Source organism: Ictidomys tridecemlineatus, chromosome 12 (assembly GCF_052094955.1).
Source record: "Ictidomys tridecemlineatus isolate mIctTri1 chromosome 12, mIctTri1.hap1, whole genome shotgun sequence".
Lineage (NCBI taxonomy): Eukaryota > Metazoa > Chordata > Mammalia > Rodentia > Sciuridae > Ictidomys > Ictidomys tridecemlineatus.
In genome coordinates this window covers 76,387,505-76,407,037 of record NC_135488.1, presented here as the reverse complement: position 1 = coordinate 76,407,037, position 19,533 = coordinate 76,387,505, and the positions used below count along the sequence as shown (strand labels likewise).

General features: G+C 39.2%; 1 protein-coding gene across 2 annotated transcripts in view; it reads right to left on the bottom strand.

Annotated features, from left to right (window-relative positions):
* The window catches only part of Efemp1 (EGF-like fibulin extracellular matrix protein 1), a 56,143-nt gene extending 46,291 nt beyond the window's left edge, over positions 1–9,852 (bottom strand). Inside the window, exons 1-4 of one of the 2 annotated variants that reach the window (XM_078029155.1) lie at positions 9,694–9,852; positions 8,319–8,406; positions 4,104–4,152; positions 3,551–3,937 (exon numbers count right to left, since the gene is read on the bottom strand). In XM_078029155.1, the coding sequence (XP_077885281.1) occupies positions 3,551–3,937; positions 4,104–4,152; positions 8,319–8,399 (517 nt within the window). In that variant the 5' untranslated portion in view covers positions 8,400–8,406; positions 9,694–9,852. Of the gene's footprint in view, positions 1–3,550; positions 3,938–4,103; positions 4,153–8,318; positions 8,407–9,191; positions 9,416–9,693 lie in introns of those variants that run through there. The other variant, XM_078029156.1, reaches the window with a different exon arrangement.
* Between the last annotated feature and the right edge of the window lie 9,681 nt (positions 9,853–19,533).

Sequence of the window (19,533 nt, the reverse complement as noted above, 5' to 3'; positions counted from 1 at the left end):
ATCATATCTGTAAATCTTGACTGAGCTGGTGATGGCTTAATTACTAGCTATGCAAAATGCCCTACTTTTAATTTTTTGAAAGTTAATTAAGCAAATTAGGCACTTGATGCTTTTTCTTTTTTTGCCAGTTCCCAAATGATTTTTTCCCCTACAAAAATGGGCTCTTAGAAACTTATATGTGATTTAAAAAAATCTTTTCTTGACTTGAGCTAGTGATTTGTCACTCCTTCTTTTGAGAAGGATTACATAGAGACTTTGTAAAAACAATGTAGAAAATCAAGCATAAGCCATCAATGGGTTATAATAAATCCCCTATTCATACCTCTTCCTTTTGGCATAGATAAATATCTGCTGTCTTTGAGGTAGGTGATATCTCATGGAAACAACTAATTATTAAAACTTTGTCCATGCATGACTCCAAGTATGTAACACCGAAGTGATTGTCATGTAATTCTATAGCTGCCAATGATAACACTAGTTTTGTGAAACTCTCCCTACCTTCATTTGGCTAAAATTGGAAAAAAAAAAAAAAACAGTTGAGTCTGACTCTTTGGATATTATGTTATATTTCAAGCCTTTCCTTTTTTTGTAAAAAACTGAGAAATTTGAAAAAATACATGAAAAGGAATAAAAACATGTTTTCACTAAACTGTTGACACAGACAGCTGGTTAAAAGACATATTTATAAAACGATGTACATTAAAAAATCTAATATTATTTAAATTAGTAGGAACTCTCTGTGATTGGTATACAGCATTCAAAGGCAAAGTTGATTATAAGATTGAGACACAGTACAGATCTCAACCCTTACATTAAAAAAAAAAAGTTCTTAGTTTTAGGTTATGTAATGATAAACTGTACCTGTTGAAAAATATATGTGGAAAAAAGAAATATTTTTTTTGTACAAATATGACTCATAAGTAGGCATTCACTATTCTTATCCAGCCGACCATGGTAAATGTGTTTGGCTTACTGGGCAGAAGTATGCAACATTTAAAAGGGAGTGGAGATCTTTATTAAAACAGAAGGCTCCTCAAACTGCATGATGATGTCAGGAATATAGGTCCTTGGAGCACATTATTGTTTTAAGCAGAGGTCCCCACACTTTCACATTGGTTATAAAACGTTATTTTGTGCTGCTGGCCTGGAATGAGAATGTCATACATCTGCAGGCAATTAGAAGAACCTGGACTGCATGTTTGATTAGCTCAATAATAAATGGGCACAAGTGTGACTCGACTTATGTTAGTCAGATTCCCTAGACAGATTATCCTGTTGTTATCATATGAAATAACCCCCCTTTATCAACAATTAAGTAAATCCACATTTATGGGCACTTTGTAAAATTGTAAGGTGGGAAGAAATCCAACTTGAGCCTTAAGTCATCCAAAAAACTTTTAACCCTACTTTCAATGGTACAGATCCCAATCTGAAATTTTAGAAATCGGCTCAATTATGTAGAACTGTTTTGGTTGGAAATACCCTGTTTGCACACAATCAACACATCTGTATTTAAATATTCTACAAGAAGGTAATTAATAGTTTCAGTTTATAACTAAAAGAAAAATCCCAAAAAAGCAGAATTAGAAATGTCTTAATATGTTAAAAGTAATTTTGGAAGGTAGTCTAAATATAATCAAGAAAAATTAAATGGAATTTCATTTTCATTATTCAAAGTATAATTTCTACTGTGACCAATGGGTATTGTAAGTCTTGAATATTTCATTCTAGAATTCTTTCATGCAGTTTTAGGCAGTGTTCTTAAATTCAACCATAGTGTCAATGATGGACTATAAACCACTTTGGGCAATAACCCATTCATTTTCTTTTCTTTTTTTTTAATCTCCCAAGTACTTTTAAATTTCTAATATCTGAAAGACTAAAAATAACTCAAAACAGAAAAGTCAGTATTAAAATCCAATGAAATTTTTAAATTCCAGGAAACCTACCACCAAATCTTCCAATTTAATTATATTTTAAAATAACAATTAAAAGTTTGTATATCTTAAATAAACTCAAGGTAATTTTAATCCATATTTACCCAAATACATATATAAAAATAACCTCATCAGTTTATCTCCTTGACATAATCCTTAAATTAAATATCAAAATATCAAGCAGATGCTGAAACATTCATCATCAATATTGGAATTCTGACTCATGACAGTAACACGAAACAGATGCTCAAATGATGCTCCCTCTGAAAAGTGACACCATCCCTGCATGGGTTAGCTCGATGTGGGGTAACTTAAAATTTGCACACAAAATATGAAATAATAAAAGTCAGAGCATGATAGATTTCCTTACCTATAAGCCATTTAAAATCTATTGTCTCTTATACAGAAGATAAAATGAAGCACTGGTAAATAGGACCGCATCTCAGGGCACAAGGAGATTCACCTTCCATTGATTGCAATAGCTCCATGACCCCAACTGCGTGGAGGAAGGAAGGTGTTCTCTTCCTCACTCAGAAGTTGGAGATGAGAACTCCTGGGTCCTTTCCACTGGCCAGTGTGCATGTGCCATGTACTTATGTGGTGGTGACAACGAGACCCATAACATGGGTTCTACATAGTTAGCTCCTAGCAGTGTGAAAGGAGTCCTACAGCCCCATCTCATTAACACAATCTCCATTATCAGGCAGCTCTGAAAAGATTTGCTAAGAAGGAAAAGGGAAACAAAATCCCTAGCACAGTCCAGTTAGCTAATACCCTACATGTCTTCAAAGCCTGAGATTCTTATCGCTGTGCTAGCATGAGTCTACAGCTGTTTCTAGAATACACAGTGATGTGTACTCTCTGTGAAAATAAACAGAAAAGCCCAGGCAGACGGTGCCATGGTGCAAGTGATTGAAGCAAAATGTGCTCAAATGAGAGCTTTAAAAGAAGTAAATGTGAACAGTGGAGACTCCCTCCAAGGTAGTGAGGCAGGAGCCCTGTTTCTTTATTCCTGAATGAGGAAAATACGTCAGTATTTTGATAAGTTCAATGACAATAAAGCTTGAGAAACCAATGGGAGACATTTATGGAGCACTATTTCAAATTCCAGACAAATCACCTGACTGCTACTTCTGACAACTGTGATTCTGGTGCCCTCCTGCCGGGGGTTTGAAAGCCAGATCTGCACTTCCACCTGTGTGACCTCCAGCTCTCAAACTTGGCTGCATGCTGATCCACATGGGGTGCTTTTAAAAAATACTGATGCCTGGAATCTACCTCTGGGAACAGTTATTTAATTGTGCTAGGGTGTGGTTTGGCCATTGAGAAAGTTTTAAATGTTCCTAAGTGACTATAAATAGGGACAGCTATGGGAGGGGAGGGAACCACTGATGAACTTTCTGAGCCACAGTTTCCTCACTTGGAAAACAATAGCAACACTGATGACAAATACCTTTTAGGATTATTGCAATGATTAAATATGCCAGGGTAGACAAAGCACTCAGCACAGTGTCTCACTGGAAGCCCTTGGTAAACATGAGCTACTGCTATTGTTCTTACCAGGGTCATGCTTGGGTGAAAACCTTCTTGATAGCATAGTAAGTCATGCTCACCTTGGCACACGTTGTGATCGCTTTGCTCGTAGCCTGCTGCACACTGGATCCGATGGGAAGGGTTGGAGGGAATGCGCTGAGGGTCAGCTGGGTTCCGCCGGATGACAAAGTTATTTCGGCCAGTCTGTACTTCAGGGCCTGCGACTGCAGCAGCACTGGCCACAAAACCACCCCCAGGCACCACTCCACTGGTTGCCATACTACTAGCAGCTACACCACCGGTGGCTGCGCCTGAGGCTGCTTCAGCTGCTGGTGTTTCTAGCTGAGGTTGTTCATTATTGACAATAATCTGGGCTGTTTTAGGAAGGCATAGGTATCCTCCATAGTGGTTGACACATTTCATTCCACCTTTGCAAGCGTCAGGGACAATGTCACATTCATCAATATCTGTGGTCAGGAATAAAATAAGTCAGCAATCTTTTTAGCGGGAAAATGGAACATGTAACTGTATGCACGTGCCTTTTTGATACAATACAAACAGGACAGCAAGAGCAACACAAGAGGTGGAGACAGAAAGTTGTGCTCAGATGGGGAGTCCTTGAGGCCAGCTCACCTTTGCACTGCTGTCTTACAGGGTCCCACTCATATCCATCAGTGCATTGCTGCAAAGAAAACATCAAAGATGGAGCCAGAAGACAATTGGTTGTTTCCCTAAGAAGACACTCAAAATCATGCTCATGGGCAACAATCCTTGGGCTGGGGTCCTAGATATACAAGATGGGTAACTTAACATTCTGGAGCTTTCCTCATTTTAAAGACAAGTCTATGCATTGGTTTGCTTCAGGGTTCCCTTCTCAATCAGCCGCTTTCTGAACTCTTGGGTTTGGTACAGTTGTCCATCACCATCTTTCTTGAATCCTTTTCTTTGTCTTGAGATTAATCTTCTTCAGTCTCTCTGACTACACTATTATTCATCCCCTTTCCCACATTGTAAATTTTACCAAAAAAGACAAAACATTCACCAGGTTCTTCCTTCCCCCAGCCCTGACACCTTCCTTCTCTCTAAATCATCCTGAGCAATCAAGCTCCTGGCTTTGCTCACCATGATTAGCTGCTTCTCACACCCAGCCTTCCGCTTCACTTTACTTCTTATGGGTTCTCTCTTGTTCACTCCCTGAACAAGCCATCTATCAAGCACGTAGGGATTGTCCTAGGCCCTGTGGATGCAAAGATCATGAAGACCTTGCCCCAATCCTCAAGCAGCTCATGGGCCAGAAGAGGAGACAGGTAGTTGGACAAGTTGGAGCAAGATGTCAGTGGTGTGACACAAGGGTGTATGTGGAAGGGCGGAGGCACTCTGCCCTGGGCTGAGGGGTGGGTATGAACAAGGCAGAAGAAAAGGCTTCAAAGGGGAGGTGACAAGTGAATTGGGCTTTATGGAATGAGCAGGATTTTCCCAGGGAAATGTGGCTATTTTAAGAAGGAAGACCATTGTGAGCCAAGGCACAGAACTGTCAGAGGGAAAGGATTTCAAGTAGTTCTGGGTGGAGGAGTGAGGTTAGAGAGGTGGGCAGGGCCAAATGTAGGGATGGAGGGAACTAGATTCTACCCAGAAGGTCCTTGAATCTCAAGCTTTATTATGCCTTAGGATGAATTATCTAGGGTGCTTTTTAAAATGTGAATTCTGATGTGCTCCCAAACAAAGGATCAGATTCTATAGGTCAGGGCCAGAGGCCTGGAATCTGAATTTCTAATAAATATCCCAGGTGATTCCCAAATAGGTCATCTATGGGCTACATCTTAAGGAAAGTTACTGTAGGTGCTAAGAGTCCCCTGTAGAATTTTAAAGCTCCAGAGACACTTTGATCAGATGTTTGCTTGAGAAAGACATGGTGAGGAAGATGCTTCAGGAAGGAGATCCTTTTAACAGAACCAAGAGTTCCTCATTCAACAAAGGATGTACGGCAAATAGAGATACCCTTTAAACTATTTAACTGACATCTGAAATTTACCAGGATGATAACTAAACTTATGTTATTTCCCAGACTAATTTTTTTTTTCTATTTTCCCCAACACTTCCAAGGTACCACCACCACCTTTCTCAAGACCCATGAACATGAGCTTTGACTTCTCTAATTGTTTTCCTTCGGGCTCTGCCTACTTGAGTCTGATTCTGTATCAACCACAGTAGCCACATTTCTACCTACTACCTTCCCTGGCCTCCTGAGGCAACAAGGCTCTTGATCTGACATTCTGCAGTAGCCCCTATGATAATCATTTTGCTCTATTGATTTCTAAGAGCTCACAGTGGGCTGCACACCTCTCATAGCTCATTATTACCATCTCCAGGTTCTCTCCACCCCCAGCTCCAGCCCATCTGCCCTCCTGGCTTTGTCTTGGCCATTTCATCCCCAGTAAATGGTGATGTCACACTCTCTGATTCAAGTACGTCTTTAGCCTTTCTAGATCAATCTGAGGTCATAACTTCTTCAAGAACCAGCCGAAAGTTCTATCTTCTTTACTATGTTGGCCAGCACTGACATTAATCAACTCTTTGCTTTTCTGTTTCTTTAGCAATTTATATAATCTGAATAATATTATTTGCATTTACTTAGAAACTTTTTTAGTTTTCAACGATACCTTCCTAGGGTAAATTCCCTGAGATAGAAGGCTGAATTTTCTTAGTAAACAAATAAAGTTTTTAAAATTATTATTATTATTTTTTTTGATACTGGGTATTGAACCCAGAGGTACTTTACCATTGAGCTACATCCCCAGCCCTTTTTATTTTTTAATTTTGGGACAGGATCTTGCTAAGTTACTGAGGGCCCTGCTAAATTGCTGAGGCTGGCTTGGAACTTGTAATGGTCCAACTCAGCCTTCCAAAATGCTGGAATTGCAGGTGTATGCCATCTTGCTGGCCACTTAAATTCTTTGGATAGTGATGAGAGATGCTTATGCAGATATTTGTTGAGTCAGTAGCTGCCTAAAACCAGCCTTCAATATGGAAGGGGAATATGAGGCTGTCTTGTATAAGCCCAACCTTCCAAAAAGTGTCTTTCAAACCAGGCAGAGATGGCAGTTCACTTGAATAATCTGTATGGTAAGTAGTGAAGACTTGCAGTTGGTTGTAGCTATTTAGTTCTAGAATATTTTGGACCTATTATTAAACAAGCCTAGACTGAATTTAGTTTTACCACTTGCTGGCTGTGTAGTCATGTGCAAGGTAGACACTCCTTCTGGTCTTCAGTTCCGCCATCAACAGGAGGAGCATGATGCCACTTACCTCTTAATTTGCTGTGATGATGAAAGGAGATACAGTCTCCATAGTGGAGTACTTGAGAATAGGTACCTCTTGTCCTTTATGTCCTTTAACTATGGATTATTAGGCATACACAATTCAAAAGAGAAGAGACCTAATCTTAGCACAAAAAGGGCATCATATCTGGAAAATCTATTAGAATAATAGTGAACCCTGGTTAGTAGTCTTAAAACTACAGTGTTTAATCTACAGGAAACTTTCTCTACTAAAAATAAGTTAGATTTAGGTTATTAGCAAACAGAAGGGCATAAAGTAAGCAATTGTAAAGTCAATAAAGTCTTTTATTATGTGATTACAAAAGGGAAAAGCAAATAAAATTTTAGTTCCCTGAGAAGGTAGTAAGTTTAACCAGAATAATAAAACATTTTCATTTGAAGATAAACAGCACATGCATTAATTTCTCTTGCTTTATTTATCTTCAGCAGAGGAAGCAACTGCATTTAACATCAAGTTAACAAAATATTTATATTATACTTTTTTATTTATAATTGATCTGAACAACAAAAAGAAACATTTGCCAGATGAATACTAACATTCTGGGGTTTAAAAAATAGTGAGATAATGTTTATTATCAATAATTGACATAAAATCACTTTTAAACTTAAAAAAATTTTCTTTTGCATTCTTTTGAGTATGATTACTTAATTTTTAAAATTGGGAGCAAATAGAAAAATGTGTTTTTCATATTCTGAACCAGGACAAATGTCATTCACTTCACAATAGACAAAAAACTAGAAAACACAAAACAGAGATGCAAACTCACCACAAGTGAGGTAAGTCCTGTCTTGTTCTGTTCTCACCACATCTATTTTTGGCAGTAGGAGTGGTCAGATGATATTTTTAACATTTCATTATATATTGGTTATATTCATGCATTAACTAGTTAATCAAACACTATTTGGAAATATCAGAGATACTAATAAAAAATGCAAAACAGAGTTGCACAAACTGCATTTTAAATCTGCTTTAGCCAATACTGAATCCTGTAGGGTACTTATGTGAGTTATACTATAAGTGAATATATAGCCTTTATAAATTTAATAAAGGCTGCTTCCATGACAAAAGTCACATGCACAAATGGGATGTTGTGCTTATATCATGCTTGACATTCTTATTTGACTTGCTGTTATTCTGCACTTATTGATCTCATTTGCATGTATGTAGGAATCCAAGTTTCCTAATTTCTTACATCCATTAATTTATTAAATGTGTTGGAAACATGTGGCTTACTTTGATTTTAATTTTACATGGGTTTCCTTTCTTTTGTTCTCATACAAATCATTACATTTTTTTGGGTCTTTATCTCAATTGGTGATCTAAATGAACTTTTAAAAGGATTCTGGGCAATTTACAACAAATCTAAAATGTGAACCATACTAAAGTGGTGTTTAATTTATTACCCGTCACAGAATACAGCCAGCATTCACTGGCAGGGGTGGGTAAAATCTTTCTTGTGTCATAGAATCCCACTGAACATTCTTATCTCAAATTCCATCTCCCCCTTACCGTGTATGTGATGGTTTCTTCGGTGTCCTGTGATTCGACCAGCGCCAGAGTCAGCATAGTTAGAAAAAGGGCTTTCAACATTGTGAATCTCAAAGAAAACACAGGACAAAATCCATGTTTAGTATCTGCTGCGGGGTGGGGGGTGTGGGACGCGCGCGGGGGAGTGGGGGGGGGACTTCAGCAGTGAAGTAACAGGCAAGACAGGGAGGGTGGGGAGGCCAAGGCTCTACAACACCCAACTTCTCATCTGCTTTCTCATTTCTCCTCCTCCCCCCCCCCCCAACCTTCCCGGTAGCCACCAAACAAGGCAGCAAAGACTGAAAAACGGCTGCAGAATTGCATTTCTCTTTATTCCATTCATCCATATTCAGAGGACATTCGGCGTGTATTTTATATTGCACTTACACAGCAGGCTCCAGAAAAAAAGGGAATTGAGGAAAATCAAGAGTAATTAATTTTAAAGGCGACGGTGAATCCCTTCTCTCCCGAGGGGGTGGGGGTGGGAAGTAGGGCAGTAAATCTCTATTCCCTTGAACTTTTAAGGATTTCCCTATATGCTCACCTCCAGCTAGTGAAGTTCCTTTCATAGCTCAGCAAAAATATCTGCGAATCAATATGAATTACATGGCCTCAAACTTTCCCCCCCCCCTTAACAAAATATCAAAACAAAATTCGGAAAGCAATCTCTTCCCAGTTCTAGTAAAATACTGGAGCTTCCCACATCCCTCAGAGCGTCCCACATCCTTCAGTGCACACTCTCAAAGTGCATTTCTGCGCATAGCTTTGTTTAAAAACCTCAGGTTCTGTAGAGGAGCAGCCCAAAGCGTCTGATTCCCTTGTATCTTATCAATCCCTAGGTCCCTGACCTGCTACCTTCAGGATCCGGCTGCCTAGGGGCGGAACCGTGGACCGCTCTGCAGCCCCGGGGGTACCAACTTCGGGGCAGCGGGCCCTGGTGCCTCCAGCGACGTTAGGTCCCCTTTCTCAACTATAAGCTAAGAGGTGGTTGTCCGTCAGAGCTGCTTAGCGCTCCAGCTTCTATTTTAGCTCGGGTGGAATCCAAGTGCAGCTTAAACTTCTCACATGGGTCTCCTGAAATCTTCAAAACTACGTTTACAGGCAATACCCTGCCGGTTGGTCGTAGGCGCGCACACACATGCCCATCCCAACAGATGTCAGCAGCACTCGCACGCGCTGACAGATCGCATTCCTAGACCGCACACCTCCACCTCCCTTTCTGCCTGAGAGACCTGGCACAGTCCGGGGCAGTTCTCGGGCGTTCTGCACCTCGCAGGTCACCCCATCTTACTCCCGGGCGCGCAGCCTCGGGGGGTGCTGGGCGTGCTTGGTGCGATCCCCCATAGGGGGCTCCTACCTGCGCTGCGGTGCTGCGCTCCTGGCCGGGGCAGCGAGGGGAGTGCGCAGGGGAGGGCAGCCCGGTGGGTCTGAACTGGCGAAGTCTGGCAGCGGCTGCGGCGGCAGGAGGAGGAGGAGAAAGGGAGGGAAACGGGGAGGGCGAAGGGGGGCGGAGGAGAGAGCGGAGGGAGGCGCAAGCGCCCAGCCAAGCGCTGCAAGCCCGCGGGGCAGCGCGCCGCGCAGCGGGTTCTGCGCCCCCCAGGGCGGGTCTAAGCCGCCCAGAGCTTGCACTCCCCTCCAGTTCCTGAGTTTCTCGACTCATCCGGACCCCAGGCCTCACAGGGTACATTTGAGAAGTGATGCCCTGCTTTTGAATCAGCCTTGGTGATGCTCAGGGACTACAGGGAGATTTCTTGGGTTCTAAGAGGGGCAAATGTCTCTCCTTGAAAGTTTCAAAAATTGTTTTAAAAAAATTTTACCTAGTAGGTGAATCCTAGGAGAGTACATTAATCCTATCCACAGAAATGGTCCTCCTCTCCCGCTTCTTCTTTATCTCCTTCCTTCCTTTTCTTTATTTCTTGGCTTTTTTTTTTTTTTGAGGGAAAAGGTGATTCCTCAAATAAACAAAAATGAGAATTCCTGTATTCATTCAACAAATACTTGTGGCCTACTGTGTGCAAGGTGTTGGGAAGGGGGCCATGGAATTCACCCCAACCAAATTGTGAGGAGAGGTTTACTTTTGGTTTTTCAACCCTTGCTTTCCAGTGGTTCTCCTTTCTCCTTTGCAGTTTTTTTTTTTTCTGCTGGTTCACTTGTTGGAGTCCCCAACGCTGCTTATTCAAAGTTGGATATTTTGCATCTTCCCCCTTTCACCTAATGGTGGAATTTTAGGAATCTGGACAGAGATTTTTTTTTTTCTTTTCACTGAATCATATCACACAGATTGGAGTTATCTCTGAAAGCTGCAACTTTAAAATCAGATTAATAGTTTGCTTCCTTGGCAGCTGTGCCTATTAAGAACCAAACCATCAAATACAGAGATTACCTGCAAACAAGGAGGGATTAAGAACTAAACTCTGCCTAAGAATAGAAAACAGGTGTGACCAAGAATGGGAAGGTGGTAGAGACTGCAGGAGAGAAAAGTTTCTCATGGGTACCCAGACCTTGCCAGCTTGGTGAAAAGTTTTGCATTATTGGACAAGCTCAGAGGAGTTCCATGACCTTCCTTGAACCTTATCTGAACATACAGGGTGTTGATAATTGTATTGAAGATTTTTATTATCAAAATTCCAGTACATCTTTTCCCCAGACACTAATAACATTTAAACTTTCCTTTTCTAAAATGGATCTTTACTTTTTATACAGTAAAAGATCTATCCAGGTGTTTTCTTCTATTTCATTTGAACTCTTTTTACTTGTATTCAGCCCTTTCTCCAGAAAAATGAGGTGAAAACTCTTATCTGCAGCCTGGATCTCTTCCAGTATATCCAACTGTGGTCTTGTCTTCATTTAGACATCTAATGGACATTTCATACTGATCACATATGCTGGTCTCATTTTCACCCACCTGTTTTACCAGCTCAATTAATAGACTTTTCATCTCTCCATTTGCTCAGATCCAAGATCATGGATTCATGATTGATTTCTCTTTTTCTCACATTTAAGTCTTTCAGAAAACTGTTGGCTTCACTTTCAAATAATATCCAGAATTGGACCACTTCTCATCATCTCCTTTGCAGACATCCTATTCTAAGCAATTGCTTTTCCTATCTCAATTATTCCAACAGTCTCCTGATTGGTCTCCCTGCTTACACTGTTGTTCCCCCTGCAGCCCTTTTCCCAGCAGATGTTCATGTGAATGAAATCATATAGTATATAATCTCTTGGGTCTGACTTCCTTCAGTTAGCATATTTTTGAGATGCATCCTTGTTAGGAGTATCAGAAGGATTTTAATTATCAAAAATTTTTATTAACAATTTTGATAATAAAATCTTATTCCTTTTTTATTGTTCCATTGTGTAGCTATACTCCAATATGGATATTAGCACAGAAATATTTGTGTGGGAATATATGTTTTCTATTAGGTAAATAGGAGTACAATTGCTAGGTTATATGGTAAAGGTATATTTAACTATATAAGAACATGCCAAAATGTTGTCTGAAGTAAGTGTACCATTTTACATTTCCACCAGCAATATGTGAGATTCCACTTGTTCCACATCATGACAACACTTGCCAATATAAATATTGCCAGGTATTTATCATGTTAGCTATTTTGTTGCTGTTTAAGTGGTATTTCATTATGGTTTTATTTTATAATTTTCTGATGTTGAGTGCTAAACATTTTGTACATGCTTATTGTCTATTAACGTATCTTCCTTTCTGTAAGGCCCATGCAAATCTTGTTTATTTATTTATTACTTCTTTTGTCATTATTAGTTGCAAGAGTTTCTTATTTTTTATTTACTTATTTTTAAAGAATAGTTCCTGCAAGTCCTTTATTGGATATGTATTTTTTTTTTTTGGAATATTTTCTCCTAGTCTCTCTTGTTTTCTCAATTTGTTAATTCTGTCTTTGGAGAGCAAACATTTTTAATTAGGATGAAGCTCAATTTATTACTTTTTTCTTTATATTTCATCCTTTTCTGTTCTGTTTAAGAAATCTGCCTTGGGCAAATGTTTTACGGTTTCTAATCCTCAGTTCCTGCTTTTGTAAAATGGGGAGGATACCAGTCTGTACTTCTTAAAGTTATTTTGAAGATTGAGTAAGAAACCTCTGATGAATATCAAATACATGTGAATGATTGTTTTTAGATGCTAGAACTTGTGGTGTGTGAACTGTGGTAGACCATTTCTCCGTTCCAACATGACCCAATATTATTTAGGTATTGTGCCCATTCCAAACACCAGGGTATTTTTTCTGATTAGTCTAAAAGTAATGCAATCAACTCTGGTGTTTTATGACTGCTGCTTCAGGTGTGGGCCAATGCTGGATCCATAAGAACTGAAAGGAAGGGGCTCGCTCTTATAGCTGGGGGAAAGGCTTTCTGTGCTGACAGTAGAGCAGAACAAAGGATCCACTGCCTCAGTTGCCACTTAGCAGCCACAGTACAGCCTGGCAGTAAACCAGCTTGAGCTCACAGATGATACACACTGTCCATAGTCAACAGATGCAAAGAACTTGGGTCTCATGTATCTATCCCAGGACCCATGATACTTTTAGGGGTTCTCCTTGATGATTTAATTTCTTTTAAAATCAGAAGAAAATAGATTGATCTTGATATCATTGTAGTTGTCAAATATAGTTATTATTGTTGTTATTGTTATTATTATTTTATGATGGAAGGGGACCATGAGGGCAAGGATGCCTAGGGATCATGGAAGTCGTTGTGGCTTCTGAGCTACTCAAAAATGGACTGTGCCTTACCTCTGTACTCTAGCTTTGCCAGATATTATATTTCCTCATGGTTTAAGGAGTTTGAGTCAGGCACTCCTTGCAGCAGAAAATGTACTCACTGCTAGCTGAGGAAGACTTGCTCTGTGGGAACTCGGGCCCTGGTCAAGTGTTGTACCTGGGCCCTGCACTCCAAAATGACAGGCCTGGAGTATTTCTTGAGAGAGACTCCCAGCCTTTCTGTCCTTGGGTGAGCTGAGCATTCAGCTTCTTCTACTTGGAGAGCTTCTCAATCACACACTCTCTCTCTCTCTCTCTCTCTCTCTCTCTCTCTCTCTCTCTCTCTCTCTGTGTGATTTTCAAAGATTTTCCATTTAATAGTCACTGCCTCAAGAAGACAACTCTGGCTTTTTGTGACTTAAAAAGTCACAGAAAACCAAAGATCAAATGTTTTCTCTAATATGTAGATGCTAATTCACACTGATGGCAGGGGGCTAAGGAAGAGTAGAGGTACTTGGATTAGACAGAGAGGAGTGAAGGGAGTGAATGGGGGTAGGAATGATAGTAGAATGGATTGGACATTACACAACTGGTGTGACTTTACACCATGTACAACCAGAAGAATGAGAAGTTATACTCCATTTATATATGATGCATCAAAATACATTCTATCATCATGTGTAACTAATTAGAACAAATTTAAAAAGTAACAATAGCTTTAATATTGGAGCCCTGTGCTCCCAGTTTGCTAGATGTTACATTGTAAATATCACACACAAAAAAATTATTATGTTTTCTCTAATATTTACCTTTTTAAAAGTTCACTGAAAATAATCAGAAGTCTCAAGATCCCACATAGGTTTTTAAAAATTATTATTATATTTATTTATTTATTTTAAAAAATATTTGAGTCATGGAGTCAACAAATCCTATGGTTCAAAACTAATTAAGAATATTCCCTGGTATGTAAAAAATTAAAATTGATGAAAAAAAATGAATTCAGTAAGAGGGCACTAAAGATGGATCTGTTACATGGTGATTTATAGGGTGATCAACTTGTCCTGGCTTGCCCCGGACTTTCCTGGTTTTTTACTGAAAGTTCTGTCCTGGTCACAGGCAGACTTGAAGGTGTGAGTAGTGGAAATGTATGGAACAGGTAGCCAGGAGTTCTTGCCTGGACTTTACCATGTTCCTGTGGGGAGCCCTGGCAGTCACCCAGGCTGTTTGAGTCAGTTCTGCACACATGTTGACGTTATTTTTCTGCAATAATTATAGTATTTCACCTGCTGGCATCAACATCATGCTTATTTGAGATCATTATATTGTTTTTCCTTTTCCTCATTTATTCTCTCTCCTTCTAGTGGCAATATCCTGGTTTTCCTTTGGAAACCAGCCTTATATTGTAGGCACTGACCAGTTCCATCCACTGGATGCCCCTAACTGCACACCAAAGGAAAATTCGTAGACCCTAAAGAATAGATGGGGGACTGGCTCAGTGCAGGCACAAGCATATCAAGGCCCAGAACCTAGCTAGACCATCAGGCCCGGTGCTGTAGCAGAAAACTGCCCTTTGTATCGGTTTAAGTTGTCTCTGTGTGCTGATGAGAGAGGGGACACAGACAGCACTATTCCTGTCCCTGTGACTGGAAGACAACTCATTCTATCTAGGATGTCAAGACTTCTGGGCTTCAGGCCAGCCATTGTGAACTACAAGGAAGACCAGAGCAGGGGCATCTCATGAACCCTTTTTTTTCCCCCATTTTATTCTTTGGATGATAATTATCTATCTTTGAATCCAGGCAGGTTTGGCTTAGAACTTTTCTGGTCTATATGATTTGCATGGAGTTTATTTTTCCCCTGGCATGATGGGTGAGCATGTACCTAGGCCCTGCTAGTCATAACATCAAATCTACTAAAGCCACAATGTTTGGTTTAGGAATGGTAGACACACTTTAAGACATCCCTCAATGAGGAGGTGGTGGAGCAGGAGGCTTAGAATGTTGGAATCAAACATTCTATCAGTGTGACTCATTTCTAAGAGTGGCTCATAGTGATGTAGAGTGACTGCATCCAACAAGGACCACAGTGGGTATCCCTGGCATGCTGGGATCAAGACATGAATCACCAAATTAGCCAATAATTTCTGGCCCTGTGGTCAAAGCAGGCAATGTTTGGGTCCACTTGGTTTGTAAAGGTGTCTTTTTATATGAAGGTGCTGAAGGATAAGCCAAGGCTGGAGCCACAGTGACCGAATACATTTCTTCCTTTTATAGAAAGAGTTTTATTGTTAAATGCTAGTATTCTTAGAGAATTGATAAAAATTGATCACTGACAACTAAAAGCCCTGTTGTATACTCTTGCAAGAATAATGCTGGTCAGTCATCTATTTTCTTGAACTGCTTTCATATTGGTGCTTAAAAAATTCAATGTTTTTGAATAGCTAAATTTACCATTATTATTATTCATGAAAATAATCTCATGGTAAACACACAAATGGATTGATTATATACTTAACCATGATTGAAACAATGGCTTGGAAGAGATGGTTGCCAACGTTCTTTGATTATAGTTTGTCTTTTCTCACTGAATTGGAGTCCAAAAGGTCAAAAGAAAGGATGAATTTCAGAGAGCTTTCAACAGATGCTAAGTCTTTTCTTTAAAAACAAAACAAAACATAGATAAATAAGTATAAACTTGTACACAGAAGATAATGTGTACTTATTTAATCTTTTGCTAAAGTAACCTCCAAACACAAACCCACGGGACTGGTGGCCCGGATATTAGAAGACTCACTGAATAGGTGGTGGTTGTATTGAAGCTTGGCCCTCAAAGAATATTGACAAATTTGCACATTAATTGGCTTTAAGTATGTCATTGGTAAGTTCTTTGTTTTAGTGAGTGCCAGATGTATCATTCTTCAGAATATATTCAGTGAAATTCTGTTCCCAAATGCCAAATGAACATGAGAAAACTTTCAGTCATCTGGAGCTTGTAAATTGTTCTGAAAATTTTGGAATTTTATTAGAGGCTTGATTTCATCACTGAGCAGAGAATACCTTGGATGAATAAAAGTCAAATCAATCAGAAATGATTGGAACCAGTAATTAGAATTTCCTTGGAGAGATAAAAATGTATGATGTAAATCCATTGCCTTGCAAAAGAGATTGCTTTCTAACAAGTTATCAGATCTTACAGAGCAACCTCAGATGCGGACACAGATGGGAAGCTTTATTTTGTTTTCGGCTTCAAATCCCTTCTTTCTTATTTCAAACTTGGCTTTTCCGGAAACTTCATTTGGCTAATCAAGGCTGATGGTGTTTCAAGATGATTATATTATGGAGCATGAAATTAGAAATAATACTCTCTGAAAATTAGTAATTTTATTTCAATGTGTAATTTAAATTACTAGATCATCACTCTTCCACTTTTGCCAGTTTGGTACCTTTCCATAATATTTTGTTGACTTCCAACTTTATTTTACCTTAGTTGAATAATTTTTTTCTTTACGTTGTGGATTTTCCTTAAAGAGAAGCTCTTCATTTGTCCTTTTGTGAATATTTAATCTTATATCTTGATACTGACTATAGGTTACAAGACAGATTTTAAAATCTCCTTGAAAATATTTAAATTGATTTTTAGGGAATAGTGGTTCAAACAAAATCATGAAGACTTTGTGTATGTTGACAACTATAATTTTAAAAATATGTAATAGCCTTAGTAAGACAGATTTATGAATTTTTTTCCCCTGAACATGTCATGTGCTATGCCAGTGGAACTCCTGAGACCAAAGCCTAGAAATGGGATGGACATTATTATTCTCTCTCTGCTCTTTAAGGAATTTTAAAACATAAATTATTTTGATAGATTAGCATTAGTTTCTATCTCACTGTAGAATGTGGAAAGGCAAAAAAAAAAATCCCTTTCTACTTAGAATTTATAGTATGCTGCTAAAGGATAAAATATAAGGAATGACATATCTGACGTTTATTGTTGATTAAATAGGGCAAATGTGGAAATTCTATTCAAGGTAAGAGGTTAAAAGTTTACATATCCACAAGAGGGATATTGCTTGGATTGAAGATTTTTTTTTTCCCTTTAAGATCTCTGTTCAAGCAGATGCTTTCATTGTAGTTAATTTTTAAAGGGCCAAGAGTTATAAAACACTGTTGAATTTGTTCGATTCAGTTGGAAGGATGGCAGGATCAGAAAGGACTTTCCAATCTGATTGAAGAATAGATGGATTCATTTTACAGTGAAAAGGAGAGAGAAGAAAAGGGGGCTCTGAGTAACCATTTGCTCTTACTCCCTCGTGGAACTTGCAGTTTACCTTAGTTGCTCAAGTTAACACTGGTTGGAGGCAGAGCCAAGGACTGGGGCCACACATCTTGACTCCCCATGTTTGGAGCTTTCCCCTTTCCTACTTCCCTGCCTTCTTGCTTTATTTGTAGCCTCCCTTGTCTGTTTGACACAGTTAATCTTCATTATCATCATCTATCCTTTAACACACACTGAGCACTGACTGAGGCGTGTCTCCAGCCCTTAGGGAGCAGTTGGGTGGAGCTGACAAGTACATGTGTGGAATTAAATGGGTGTTCTCTCTCTCTTCCGCCAGGCTGAGATCCTGAAGGCAGGGGCTGTGCTTGTCCACTTCCCTAGCAGCCCACACTGAGAACTGGCTCCGTGAAGCTTTGTGCAGAAAGCACTTGGCCTTGGGCTATATCTCCACTTGTTCCTCTTCCAAGAGTTCTCAAGTCTGTTTTGGTTTCTGTGCCATTGCTTCCTGCTAGGAGTCCTCTTCCACTGTCTTTGGACGGACAATTCACTTGGACAGCCTGGCTTTGATTTTGATATCTCACCTAGAGATGACTTTTTACATTATTTTTGTTTAATACTATTCTCTGTGCATCTTGGGCAAGTGGCCCTCATATCTGCCTTCTGCAGGCTCCTAGGATGCTAACCCCAGTCTAATGCCCAGTCCCTATCTGGGAATGGAAATAGGTTGTTTTTATCAATTTCACAATCCTGGTACTTGGTAGATACTCAACAGATGTTTACAGAATGAACAGTAAAGATACTTTATAGAGACACTTTTGTCTTCATCCTCCTCAACTTTTTATGGAGTGTGTAGGTTGGAGAGACTGTGTTAAGCACTGTGTGTGATATAAAACTGCTCATGGTTCAATGGATCACACTCACACACTTTTCTTTGCTATGGTTTGGATGTCCCCACCAAAATTAATATTGGAGTTTAATCTCCATTGTGAGGTCTTAAGAGGTGGAACCTTGAAGACATGATTAAGTCACAAGGCCTCTGCCCCCTGAATGAATTAATCCACTAATGGATTAATGGGTTAATGGATTATCTCTAGAGCAGGTCTATTACTAATGCTGGTTTGGCTCTGTCTCTTGCATGTGTCCCTCACCATATGATACTTTGTACTGCCTTGGGACACTGTAGAGTCTCCACCAGATGCTGCCCCTTGATCTTGGACATCCAATCCTCTAGAATTCTAAAGAAATACATTTCTTGTCTTTATACATTACTCAGTCTCAATTATTCTGTTATAGCAACAGAAAGCTATATTAGCAGCTTAGTCAGGTGGTCTATCTGGCAAATTGTGTGCATGACTGGTTATTTCTTCTCCTGTATGCATTGTGAAGGCTGACTTTGAATATAAGTTTATGCTACATAAAGGGATTATCTTCTCTTTCCTCCCAGGAACTATTTAATTAGTGAAGAAAAAGGAGTTGTTCTGTACACAGATGCTGAGATTCTATCACTTAGTCGGCTTTCAAAGTCTTTCAGAAATTCCAGGATGAAGCTAATTAATAACTAATATCTATCAATTTAAAAATAATGTGTGAATAGCTATATTTTAGACAAAATAGTACCTAGCTTTCTTCTGCAGAAGTAAACCAAAGGAATGTCACAACAGTTTTAAAAATGACAACCTTGGTTTGGAACTTATTTTCAGTGATTTGCCAACATTTTTATAATTACATTTTTATCTTTCTAAACATTGTGTAGCTTCCTTCTTCCCATGACTTTTTAACAATATTTTTTCCTGATTGTTATGATTTGAATGTTTCCCACATATTCATGAGTTGGGAATTTAATGCCTCAATTCTTGTGTCAATAGCATTTGGAGTTAGGACTTTTGGGAGGTGATCTGATCTTGAGGGCTCTGTACTTCTGTACTCATGGGCAGATTAATCCATTCATAGATTAATGGGTTAATAGGTTATTGAGGAAGTAGCTTTGTTATAAAAATGAGCTCTTTCTGGAATATTTGCTATGTCTCACTATGTGATATTGTCTGCCATGTTGTGATGCAGTCAAAAGACCCTTACCAGATACCAAGCCAATGGTGGTACCATGCTGCTAGACTTCCCAGCCTCCAGAACTATGAGCTAAGTAAACCTCTGTTCTTTATAAATATCCATGTCTCAGGTATTTTGTTATT